Below are 12,995 nucleotides of genomic sequence, written 5' to 3'. Positions count from 1 at the left end.
TTTTTCAGTTTGATGGCAACTTGTATGAACAGTCAGACGGCGTTGCAAAGGGCTCACCGCTTAGAGCACTGATGACCAACAGTTTTATGTGTTCCATTGAAGAACGATTAGATGAACAAGGATTGATTCCATCTTGTTACTGGGTTGCCAGTATGCAATTCCAGTCGGAAAATGAGTAATATTTCACGGTATTTTTAATTTTTTCCGTGTGATGAAAAGTCTTGCCTGTCACTCCCCTGCTAAGAGGTGTCTTTATGCATAGCGTCTTCTCTGCGTATTTTGTTAGGTTTTAGGGGGCTGGGGTAATGCGTAGATTTCTCTGGTGCACACAGGAGAACATTTAATTAACCTGCAATGACGTCGAAAGTCACATACCCTCATGGAGTTCAAGAATGGAACGTCAATTGGATAAACAAGACAGGCGGTGAAAAAAATATATGGAATCTTAAAAGCCACGAGTAATGGACTTCGACAACAATCTTTCGCCCGTCGAGCCGAAATCAAAGTGAGCTGTATTTCAAGTGTGCTGTTATGTACAACACTGAAACCAAATGAAAAATTCTCTGGTAAATCAGTATGGGTTCAACAAAGACAGAGAAGGAATCCATAAAGTGGAACGCGCGCGCGCGGAGCACCATAGTTAAGAAAATATGGTAACCCATCGATGTGAGAAATTTGGTTTATAGCCATGACGTCATGAACGTCCGTACATACGTACGTACGTCCGCCCCTTCATGTATACCAATGTGACCAGTATCACGTAACAATATTTAGAGCTCATCGAGGAGGCAATACTCCATGCTCAAGCAACACTCACACCCACACCTGAATGAGGCTTAATTTCTCGCGCTCTTTCTGTTGCTCGACGCGGCTACACAGCAATGCTACGTCAACAAAAGCTCTTGACAGTCGATGCTTTTCGTGTTCAGGTACGGTTTGGAAAATATATTTTTCTTGCATTTTTCGCTGGTTTCAGTCCTGGTTTAACATAATATAGCTGTGGTCAGGACACACTGGTGTCGCTGCAAGGCTTGTTATGGGCATTGGGAAATATTCTCATATTACTCCTGCTTTGTATGATTTACATTGGCTTCCAATTCATGCGAGGATTCATTTTAAGATTCTGTTGCTGACGTTTAAAGTCATCCACGGGCAAGCTCCCGCTTATCTGTCCAGTTTAGTGTCGGTAAAATCCAAATCTTATTATAGTTTACGCTCCAACTCTAGCACCCTTTTGGATGCCCCTAAAGGCAAGATACTGGTAACTCTTGGAGGGCGTTCATTTCAGGCGGCCGTACCACAATTATGGAACGCCCTACCACCAAATCTACGAGATGTCACATCAGTTGAGACTTTCAAGAGAAATTTAAAGACATTTTTATTCAGGAAATCGTTCGCAGATAGGTTCACTTTAATTAAATTTTAGGAATAATTATATTTTACTTGTACATATTATAATTATTACATATTTTTAATCATTTGTATATTAATTCCTGTAATTAGATTTACTATTTTGCTTTTTTCTTCATGTAAAACGCTTTTGATCTTTTATTGTAAAAAGCGCTATAGAAATATTAAATATTAAATATTAAATATTACTGGTGGCTACGTAGTTATTCAAATCAAGCCTTGGAGGGATATAAACTTAAAGCTGAGTGTTTATTTCTAAGTCGTATAGTGCTGCTTTTTGCTCTGTGTTGCAGCTTCTGGTATGCCTTAAGATTTTAAATTTAGAATCTACTACTAAGGTTCAAAGATGCCTGGACGGCCTATGACAGAAGAACAGAAACGAAAGAAGAGAAAGAGAACAATAAAACGGTACACCAGAAATAGCTTAAAGTTGGTGGAAGAAATTACTCCACAAATTCTTTTCTTGGACACTAAACCGTTTGTTATTTCTACGGATGAGTTACTTCAAGTGGATGCATGTTTCTAAAACGTGGTTTAGTCGTTTTTTCCTTAGTTCAGGAATGAAACTCGAATTTTTATTCTCAACTGGAATTAAGTAACTATCATCTGTACTCTTTTTGGACAGAAATAATTGATCTGTTGCTGGTTTGTTTGGCTTTAAAACGGGAGCGAATAAGTTTTTTTACTCCGTTTGCCTAACTGTTTTTCGATGTGCCTCGACAGTGACAAGAAAATTTTGCGCTTCTGTTATAAACATGTAATCGCAATGAGTTCTCGTGAAAGTATAAGGAGAAATATCAACAGCGCGTGTTTTCAGAAGTTTGTTTAGAGCACGTACAGGTAATTTTTTGGAGATCTTATCCGGAGTTTGTCCTTTCTAGCCAATTCTGGTTCTAAGCCAAGCAGGCGTGTTTCAATGAAATACATCATAATGTAAATGATCTCGTTTTCAGAGATAAAGTGGAATAAATAAAGGATTCGCTCTGACGAAGGGCTAACGCTCGAAACGTCAAGGGCTAACGCTCGAAACGTCAGCTTTTAGAATCTCTGTACGGTGGCCAATTTACATCATCAACTCCGTTGATAAAACCAAATTTTTGAATAAAACTCCTTGTTTGACCTTGAACCGACAAAGACGATCTGTCACTTTACGAGCTATTTCTAATTTTAGCGTGATTCCTATTCGCTGGCTTTCGACAGTCGACTCTGAAATGGCTTCTTTCCTTTTCCGTTCGCTTGCTGACGATTTGCTTGTTTTCTTTTAAAACTCTTGCTATTCAAGAAAAATTAATTGTCTAACTGTTGAATTCGACGGTAGATTTCGCTGGAAAAACCGATATCACACTCAATTGTCATCCCTTCGTGATTCATGCGATCAGTCGGTTTTTCAGGTGAAATTAACAGTGGAATTCACTATTTAGGCAACAAAGAAAATGACAATTAAGCAATTTCCGGGAAAACCAAAAGGCGGACAATTCCAAAGCCTTTTTTTTTTCACTAATCCTACAGCCAGTAAGAATAAACAAGCCGATAGCTCCTCTTTTAGGCTTGGCTAAATCTATATATTAGTGGATCTTTAAACAAAATATACCCTCATGGAGCTCAAGAATTGCATGAACAAGACAGGCGGTGAAAAATAAATATCTGGAATCTTTAAAGCGACGAGTAATGGTCTTCAAAAACAGTTCCATTTTTCGCCATTGGATATCAAGTGAGCTTTGCTTGTAATATTTTACTACCTTGGTGTTATATAAAACACTGAAATCGAATGGCAATTTTTTTCTGGATTTTACAAACATTGAAGGAATCGAACGTCTTGAATGCATCACATTGTTTACTGACACGGATTGTGAGTCTTGTTTGCACGTGCGCAATTAAAATAGGAAGGGTTTTTTGCCTCTAATAGCAACTATATTGTTTGTTTCAATAAATTTCTCGCTGGAAAAAGGTTTTTCGTGATATTTCCAGCCTTTGTGACTTTTAATATCGTGTTTTGTAATTTTCGAGCTTAACAAATTTGCATACCTTGGTTGAAATGTGATACGGGTGGATTTACAGGTGGTAGTGCTCTGTAAGCAGCGGCACATAAGTCAAGAAAATAACTTACAGGTCAGTTGCAAACGTGTTTGAGTTTCAACAAAATGAGCCCCAAAATCAGCAAAAAATTGTGACGCTGATAAATAATAAAGTAGCTGCTACTTCCAAAACGATGGAATTACCTGGTAATAAATAACATCGTCTTGGAGAGTAACAACCTCAAGATTTGGGTAATTGTGATCTTTGTGTTCAATTAGCACATTTCTTGTCAAACGTTATAACGCTTGAAAGAAAAAGAAAACTAACAAAAACAAAAACCTGCCATCATTTGACACAGATGCTTCACTGTTTCGCTAGTAAACACGCCGCGGTAACCTGATCACGGGCGCCCGCTGAATTCGATGTCAGTTTCGATTTTTCGATTTACTTGTGCAGCCAAAAGAACAATAACAAAATTGAACGTAGCAAAATCTCCCAAAACTTTTGTCGCTGATGACTTTTTATATTCCCGGTTCAAAATTAATGTTGTTTTCATGTAGTAACTTTTGTGCTGATAGCAAAACATTCTATTCTCGATCGACCGTCCTGAAAACTTCCTTCTGCTCTTCCTAAAAAACTGTGTATCGATATTTATTTACTTTTGCATCAACATTTGTTTTACATAAAGCAAGCTAACAAAATCTGTTCCTTGCTTTGTTCGCAATTTTGAGCGTTACAATAGAATCTTCTGTCCCATGCTTCTGTTGCAAATTGGTATATTTATTAGGTCACTCATCCAGATACTAACCCCGCCGGACAAGGTAAGCTGTCAGATGCTCAGAGTGCACGCTTAAACTTGTGGTGAAAAGAAGTTGTGAGCGAACTTGATCAACATGTCAGCCCAGAAGCCAATGTTTCTCGATTCCCTTTTATTTTCTTCTATCTTTCTGGGTTCAGTACTTTGCTAGTAACCACATGTCTTCTCAGGGTGCTATTTACCTAAGACTTCCATCATGGCACTACAATGATACACAATACCCAAACAATATTGTGCACTATTAGAGCTACATATTACGCAAAGACAACTTGAATCTCCTGGAAGACAAAACGTAGCTCAGTTGACAATATGGAATAAAGCGCTGTGTTACTGCATTACCACACGTAAGCAAGGCGTGTTTTTTTTCTAAAGATGACAGGAATGTCTTCTTTCTGCCAAATGATTAATAGGCCAGTAGCCAGGTTTTTAACCTCAGAAAAAGATCTGTTTCGTCGTATGAACGTGTGAGCCAAAGGGCCTCTTCTGGTATGACTTCTGGGTGACCCCTTTAAATGGTCGTAATGACCCCCGACTTGAAAAAAATGCCTGGAACGCTGCAGTTTAATACCACCCAACTGAGGCCCTTCTGTTTTTGAGTAACACGTACCACAGGCAACCCAGTGTACGCTCTTGATGCGTCTAGTTACAGAAGGTACGTGGATGATACTTTGATGATATATTATGCCTGATGTGAAAGCTGCAGAAGATTTCTCGACGACTCTTAATAATTCCCATTCAGTGTAAAGTTTACAATGGGGTTAGTAGTTGATGATAAAATCTCTTTCCTTGGAATGGACATCATAAAGAATGGACACTAGTGTTTACAGAAAACCTACAAACATTGGATTGTTATTACATTTTGATAGCCACGTTGATAAACAATATAAGTCGAGTTTGATTAAGACCATGATCATTCTATAAAGCTTATCGATTATCTTCCACAACTGAAGGTTTTAATAGCGAATGTGTTCAGCTTAGAGCCATTTTTTTCAAAATTAGGTTATCCTAGTATCTTAATTGAATCGTGTTTTCTAGCTTTTTTGATAATATTCATAAGGAATCTAATGATGATAATATTCATAAGCAGTCCAAGGACGAAAACGATGTTAGAACTGTTAGGTTTTCTTTGCCCTTTAAGAACCAGAGTTCGGCGAATATGATGAAGGAGCAGTTGAGATCCTTGAGTTCTAACATCGGTATCGACATTCAACCTCTCTTTCGCAGTAAACGTATTCAACAGATTCTTCGGCCAAAGGAGAAGCCTGATTTAGTTAACAATCAATGCGTTGTGTATCATTTTAAATGTGATTAGTGTCATGCTGATTATGTAGGTTTTACTACAAGGCACTTGCATCAACGCATTCAGAACATAGGTATTCTGCCATAGGCAAGCATCTTATTAATATCCATGGTGGTATTGACACCTCTAGTTTAAGCAGTCATTTCTTTATTCTTAAGAAATGCCAAACTAAGTTTGATTGTCTTCTGTATGAAATGCTTTTCATTAAGGAACTTGAGTCTTCACACAAACTCAAGAAGACTCCATTCGAGCTAAGCTTTTTCCTTGATTGCGTCTCTAAACAATATAACTGCACGCTTTAATTTTATTATATATTCGAGTTCATTTTTATTATCATTGCTTAAGTTAAGTCGAAACGTCGTATTTTAAACCTTTTTTAACCGTTTTTTAACATGTTAATTTTTTTTTTTACATTGTTTTAGAGTGTAGTTTTGAATTCCAAAGAAAAATAAGAATTGATATTTTGGTCACAGGGGCACTTTAATGTAGTGTCTAGATATTCAGTTTATTATGATCGCGGGAGCTCTTGGGGGTTCGAACAGAAAAATTAAAAGTTGCATTCCCAGACGGGATTTGGACCCCGAGCACTCACTTTGAAGGAACTGTTTTTATCCACCGATTATCTACCTACACTAATAAGTATATATAATTTCATTATATATGCATTGTAAATAGTGTAAATAACATATTGTAAAAATAAAATAAAAATTTAAAAAAATATATTGCTGAATAGTGTGGTACGTTAAGTATAGTGCTTTATTTTACAATGGTTAGCTTTCTCTTAAGGTTTGGTTACTGACAATTTCTTAGCGGGCGATAATACACGTTTACAGCGGCATTTGGAAGAAAAACAATGTCGACATATTAATAAATAATAAGGTTTTTGGCATTTAGTTACGTGGTAGTCTAGTGGTTAAGTGAAAGGGTTATTAATCGAAATTCCCAGTTCAAGTCCAGCGAGTTCATGCATTGGGATTCGGAATTTAATTCATTTCCCATAGTCCTTATCCAGCGCTAAGAGTCCCATAGAGGTGTTAGGTCTTTGCAAAAATATCAAGCGTACTTCATTATGCATTTTCTCCCACACAACCTCGATCTCACTTAACACGACAGGATTCATGATGCAAACACAGAACAGTTGTGTTTACTACACTAAAGGATAAGAGAGTGACGCGAAAGCAAGAAGGTGAGTGCGCTGCAGCTAGCGGGTATTTCTCACGTTTAATCGACATAGTTGCGTGGCCCGTCCGGAAATTTTCACGGCGTAGAAAGTTTCAGAAGTCGTGCGACGAACACGGAGATGTAAAAGGTAAGCTTGGCGTTGTTAGTGAGCAAAGGTGAAGAAAGTGAAAGCCGTGCATCGCGTATCAGCAATAAGAATTTACGACACCTTCGAAATATCCACCGTAAACATTTATCGGAGAGTGTTTGTTGCTTGCAGCCATGCTAAAGATTGTATTTTTTCCGACTTCGTTAACGTTTTCTTCTGAAACTTTCCTCGAGAAACTTTTCCCCGTTGAACGCGCTACGCAACTATGGCGACCGGTGAGGAAAACTACTTCGTGTAAGAAAATATCAGAGTAACCCTGCTGCTCCTCCTTGCTTATTGGCCACAAAAACATTTTTGTGGCCAATCAGAAGCAGGTAATTCGAACGCTTCTGGAACTGGTGCGCTGGCAGCCAGTGACCTCTTCACACAATGGAGTGGGGCTCAATTTTGGACACTGACTTTACCCGGCACCTAGAGAGAATGATGTGGACTGTTTACCGAAGAATGAGTAGTGGTGATTCAGGCAAGGTTTATCAAGGTTGGTGCCCAAAATACTTAATTAGCAATCTGTTTGTTCAAAATCATTCAATGGAGTATACCGGTTTCGGTTTGGAAAACTGTCCCTCTCTAGTAACGTTGGGTTGTTGATCTAATTTGAAGTAAGAGGCGCGAAAACAAGCTACTCTTACACGTGTATCCGACAGCCATTCATCTAAGTTGTTGGACGTTTGACTGAAGCATTGACGGATACTTCACTGAGAAGTCTTGTTACGAAAGTTTTTAATACTCTTACGTCCCTCCTTAAAGACATCAAAACTAGAGTTGACCATGGGTAGATAATACCAAAGTCGGGTAAGAGCTATACAGGACTTTTGCCTCGCTCAATATGCATCAGGACTAACTTACAACACACTCAGGAAGACTGAAAGAGAAACATTAGCTCTTACGAAAACTAAGATTCCAGTCTAAATCTACATAAGAGGAACATTTCTGGCAACCTGTTGGCATTTTCGCATATATAATATTATCTATGTCTTATATTGTACACATCCTTCTCATTGAGCGACAAGAAACCAGAAATGTTGTTGGAAAAATGATTATTAACACCAGTCAAAATCTCACCACATTCTCCTTGCTTTATCACTGTTATCATTTTTCCTGTTTTACAAGCTTCTGCCTCTAAACTGCAGTTGTTGGAATACGTTGTACCATCAGATCCACAGACAGGCCTCCAGTCAAAAGTGCAGATTTCGTTGCACTCACAAATTGCTGTGTCGTTAACCACTCTGCAATACTGCCTTGAGTTAGGACAAATCTTTTTTGTACATTTGTCTGTGAAAAGTACACAACGTTTCATTCAGTTCCTCGCAAACATTAATTGCATATATTGTATTCACATATGGCGCTATTCCTTTGTTGAGAATGTTTCTTTTTCTTAATTTACAGAAATCTGACATCACCTCCACCCGGCTCGTCCCAATAGTTTTACTGTTTCAACCTTCAATCTATCAGTATTTTGTACAATATCTGTGATATCTTATTGTTTTGACATGTTATGCTATTTTTTTTCTTTATCGTTTCGCTCAATTTAGCTGTCCGTCACCTAGCAATCGCTTATAGCCTCAGGTGCGTGGATCGCTCCCAAGTATGGTTGAGAATGAAAGGCAAAAAGAGAATGCAGCAATAAGAATAACAACAACAACATCAGAATATTCAATAAATTACCACACTCTCCCATAGCTGCAACTGTAAGGTTCTTTCCACTAATGCATGCCTCAACCTCAAGCGTGCATTTATTTGGGTAGCTATAGCCATCAGATCCACAGACGGGCATCATGATCAATGGGCAAGCTTCCATACAGACACAGGTTGCTAAGCCTTGTACAACCTTGCAGCGATGAAGGGGATGACTGCAAATCGAGGTATCACAAGGATCGGTGGGAACTGAAAAACGAGAAATGAAGATAAAAGACTGTAACAAAACTCTGCATACTTGCATACTTAAGCTAACAGCTTAAGGGGGCTAGGTCACGCTATTTTAGGTAAATTTGTTTAATTTTGGTCATTATGAGTTCCAAACGTCAAATTGGCGGAGCAAGAGTCTTTCATTTGCAAAATCACGGCCTCATAACAACTGAGAATGATTTTCCAGCTGTGTAAATAACATTTTGATATAGACTGATATAAATTTGAAAAAAAGGTGGGCCGACGTTTTTCAAATTTACCCAAATTCAATCTATTTCAATCCTCTCCAGTTTTGTCCATCCATGTCCCTTCTTGGCTTCCCTGTGTTTTGTTAGAGTTCTTCTATAGTTTTGAACAGTTATTTTATTTTGATATTTTAGTCAATTCTATGACCATTCGATCAGTGCTGAAATTGCCTAACATTGCGTGACCTAGCCCCCCCCTTTAAATAAAATAGCCATTATCCTACGCCGTACTGTTACATACGGACAACCAGGTAAAAATTTCACGATGATGTCTAAATATTTATAAATTAGAGGCGACAGTTAATAACAAATTATCAAAGGCTAAGGCTAATTGAAAACTTTTTAGGTCAGACGTTTGGATTTAACCACCACCGGTTTTTCTGATGGCCTCGATTACCCACGTCTCTGTTCCTCGGAGCTTTGAGATACCAATATCAATCCTAATAGACAGCCACGTCAAAGGAAAAGGTTTTCCTCACATGTAAGCAAGATCAGCTACTGAAACGTTCCTTAGGACTCGAGAGTAAGCTTAACTAAAATGGAAATAACACATCGGCATTCACGTACTTAGCGTCTGAGAGACGAATTAAAACTACACATATCTTAGAATGGAAATATAATTATAACCATACCAATGCAAGCGCCCCTATATTGTAAGTCCACGATTCTGTTTGCCAGACAACTCATGCTTTCAAGTGCCGCTGCATTGGGATACGTCTCACCATCAGAACCACAAACTGGATCTAAGTTTACTGGAATAATCATTGGACACATGCATATTGCTGTTGCATCCAAAAGTTGACATTGATGATGACGATGTGAACACAGTGCTGGTTCATCACAAGGATCTGACGACAAAATACCGTTTGTGAGCCAAACGTTATGCAAAAAAATCGCTGCATTTTATTGAAAGCGTCATGTCAATCAGAACTCCCATAAGTATCGATTAGAGGTATCTTGAGTAGCGTGAAAAGAGATTTCCCATTGTTAACTTCGAATTCATTTAGTTACTACGCCTAATGATTGACTTCAATATCTCAGGAACTCCCAGCCAGTCAGATTTATAAGCAAAACCAACTTTGATTTGTTTTCCATTTTCTCCATAACATACTTGACTTGTTCCATGTGCTTGATATGGGTTATAATTGCCTCAATTGATGGATTTAACTTCCTAAAATTCCTTAGAAAACTGCTACACTAACTTTAACTACGATTGACCCAAATCCCTCTGCAGATTTTGACTATGTTCGTTGATAGAATGTAATACAGTCCTCTTCTATAAGAACTGCTTTTTTCCAAGAACGTTGGCGCCATGTAACATTAGCTAAAATTCTTCAAGTACGTTAAGGTGAGTCTGTAACCTGCTGTAAGAGGATATTCTTGTCCAAGATTCAAGAGGCGCTTCTCTTTCACCAGAACAGTGCTCTCTTTGAAAAATACAGTTAGCCACCTACGTTAAATTTACTCTAGCTGAGGGTCAGTTAAGAAGGTCTTCAGTCCGCTAATTTGTATTTCTTAACAAGTGATTTTAGTCACTCTTGAAAAATCATCTGGTACAGAACCTCAGACGGATCGTAAATGGGGCTACTATGACCAAGTTAAAAACTTACTTTCGACATCCTCGTTGCATTTGCCTTGGCTTACCAAAGTAATGTTCTGGCTTCTTTCACAGGCAGTTGCGTTTAGAACACAGGCATTAGAATACGTTTTCCCATCTGACCCACACACAGGGGCATACTCCATCGTGCATGCAGATGGCGGACAAATGCAGACGGACCCTTGAGATGTTTTCACACATTTGTGAAGAGGATGGCTGCATCTAGATAACTTGCAAGGATCAGGTTCTGGTGTGAGACAGGAAAAAAGTGATCCCAATTTATTAATAAATGGCTACTTTTACATGTACTTCTTAAGTTGAACTTAACACGTACTACCGCCTGTAAAACCTTGGCATGTTGTTGATAACTGAGAACCGTGGGTACCGAACATAGCTACCGATCCTACATAATAGACGGCATAAAAGGTTTCGGCTGCTGGTCCAAACAATGGAACGAACTACCCTTATCAATTAGATCATCAAACCACTTTAACAAATTATAAAAAGGACTTGAAGACTTATTTGTTTAAAATTGCTTTTAGTCGACAACCATAGTTTAAAATTACTTTTTAATTATTATTCGATTTCTTTTTTACAATTTGGTAAGTTTTTAATTATACAGTAGATATTTTAAACCTCTAATATATATATATATATATATATATATATATATATATAGCCCAGGCTAAAAGCGGAGCTCCCGGCAACTTTTTTTAACTGGCTTTGGGGTTAGTGAAAATAAAAGGTTTTCGGATTGTCTGCGTTTTGGTGTTTTTGGTTACTTCTTAATTTAATCATTTTCTTCGCTTTCTTCTTTAGAAAAATTCATTACCCAACTTGTATCGCATGCAAAAGAACGGACTGAAGGAAAAAAAAGCCATTTGAGAGTCCATTGTCAAAAGCCGCAAAAGCCAGCGAATAGACATCACGCTAAAATTAGAAATCACAGACGCACTAGCTCGAGATGAGACAGATCGGCGATAGGAAATTTTGTCAGTTCAAGGTCAAAGAGTTTTATTGATATACTTTTTTCCACGAGATCATTCACATGTTGATGTATTTCACTGAGACACACTAGTTTTACTTCGAACAAGAATCGGAAAAAACGTATACGGCAACCAAGAAAGGAATAACTTCAAACAAGATCTGCAACAAATCACCTGTACGTGCTTCAAACAAACTTCTGAAAACACAAGCTATTTATATTTCTCCTTAATTTTACGAAAACTCATTGCGATTACGTGTTTATAACATAAGAGCAAAATTTTCTTGTCACTGCCGAGGCACATCGAAAAACAGTTACAGTGTAGGCAAACGGGGTATTAAAACACTTGCTCGCACGCATTTTAGAGCAAAACAAACAAATCAACTATGTATTTCTATATGTCCAAAAAGAGTACAGATGATTGTTATTTTTGAGTTTCATACCTGAACAAAGGAGATAATGATTAAACCACTTTTTTAAAATACGAATCCACCTGAAATAACGCATCCGTAAAAATAACAAAAGGTGTCCAAGAAAGAAAAATTGTGGAGTAACTTCAGGCTTGAGCCTGTGATCCATTGGAAAACCAGTGCCTGGTCAGCGGTCAACTTCAAAAAAAGCTGACTTCGACGAGCTCTAAACTTGAGTCCGCGAGAGGGTCAGGCGATAACGGTCAGCGGATGCTGCTATTATTAGTATTATTATGATCACCATCATCATCATCTACAGGAAAAACAGAGTCCATCCACTTCCCACGACAATTAGCGAATCAACAGGGACAACCCCACCGCCTGCTGTACTGATTACCCAAGTCCCGCCAGCGCAAACTGGAAAGCAGACTGAGTCCCAAGATGCCACCAATGCAGAGACCACTCAACCACATATACAGACAAAACTTTAGCGGATCAGGAAGGAACCTTATTGGTTCAAAGACTACGAGTTCAATTTTTAGTTTTCTTTTTCTTTTTTTTCCTGTTTTTATTTTATTATTTTTTTTTTTTTTGACACGATTGTATTTAACAATAATTCACCGAAGTGAAGGTGAATAGTGCGTTGCTCGGTAAATATCCACCACTTTAAGCGACACTGAGGTAAATAATTGTGTTAGCATAAACCACACAAGTTGGCAGTAGCATTTGCTTTACAACGCTTAGAAGGATTGTTGTTGAAAGTGACCACAAGCCGTTAGCCTCAATTCTAAATTCTCAATTCTCAGCCAAGCTCCAAGGAGGTTATAAGCACTGATATTAGGTTATAAGCGACTTCATTGATATGATGTTGATTTACACTACAATGAAAGAAGCAAACGTTTTACTTCTGACACTCTGAGGAGAGCCTATGTAGATGTTCCTTCCACGCATGTGAGAGTGATGAAGGTCAACGCTTTGAG

General features: G+C 38.1%; 1 protein-coding gene across 2 annotated transcripts in view; it reads right to left on the bottom strand.

The window, feature by feature from the left end:
• LOC138021942 (uncharacterized) overlaps positions 1-12,995 on the bottom strand; it is a 187,837-nt gene that overhangs the window by 57,300 nt on the left and 117,542 nt on the right. For both annotated transcript variants that reach the window (XM_068868968.1, XM_068868967.1), the window contains exons 20-23: positions 10,634-10,867; positions 9,656-9,871; positions 8,539-8,757; positions 7,936-8,145 (exon numbers count right to left, since the gene is read on the bottom strand). In XM_068868968.1, coding sequence (XP_068725069.1) covers positions 7,936-8,145; positions 8,539-8,757; positions 9,656-9,871; positions 10,634-10,867 — 879 coding nt within the window. The remainder of the gene's footprint in view (positions 1-7,935; positions 8,146-8,538; positions 8,758-9,655; positions 9,872-10,633; positions 10,868-12,995) is intronic.

This window comes from Montipora capricornis, chromosome 10 (genome assembly GCF_036669925.1).
Source record: "Montipora capricornis isolate CH-2021 chromosome 10, ASM3666992v2, whole genome shotgun sequence".
In the NCBI taxonomy this organism is placed as follows: Eukaryota; Metazoa; Cnidaria; class Anthozoa; order Scleractinia; family Acroporidae; genus Montipora; species Montipora capricornis.
This window is presented reverse-complemented; position numbering and strand designations above follow the sequence as displayed.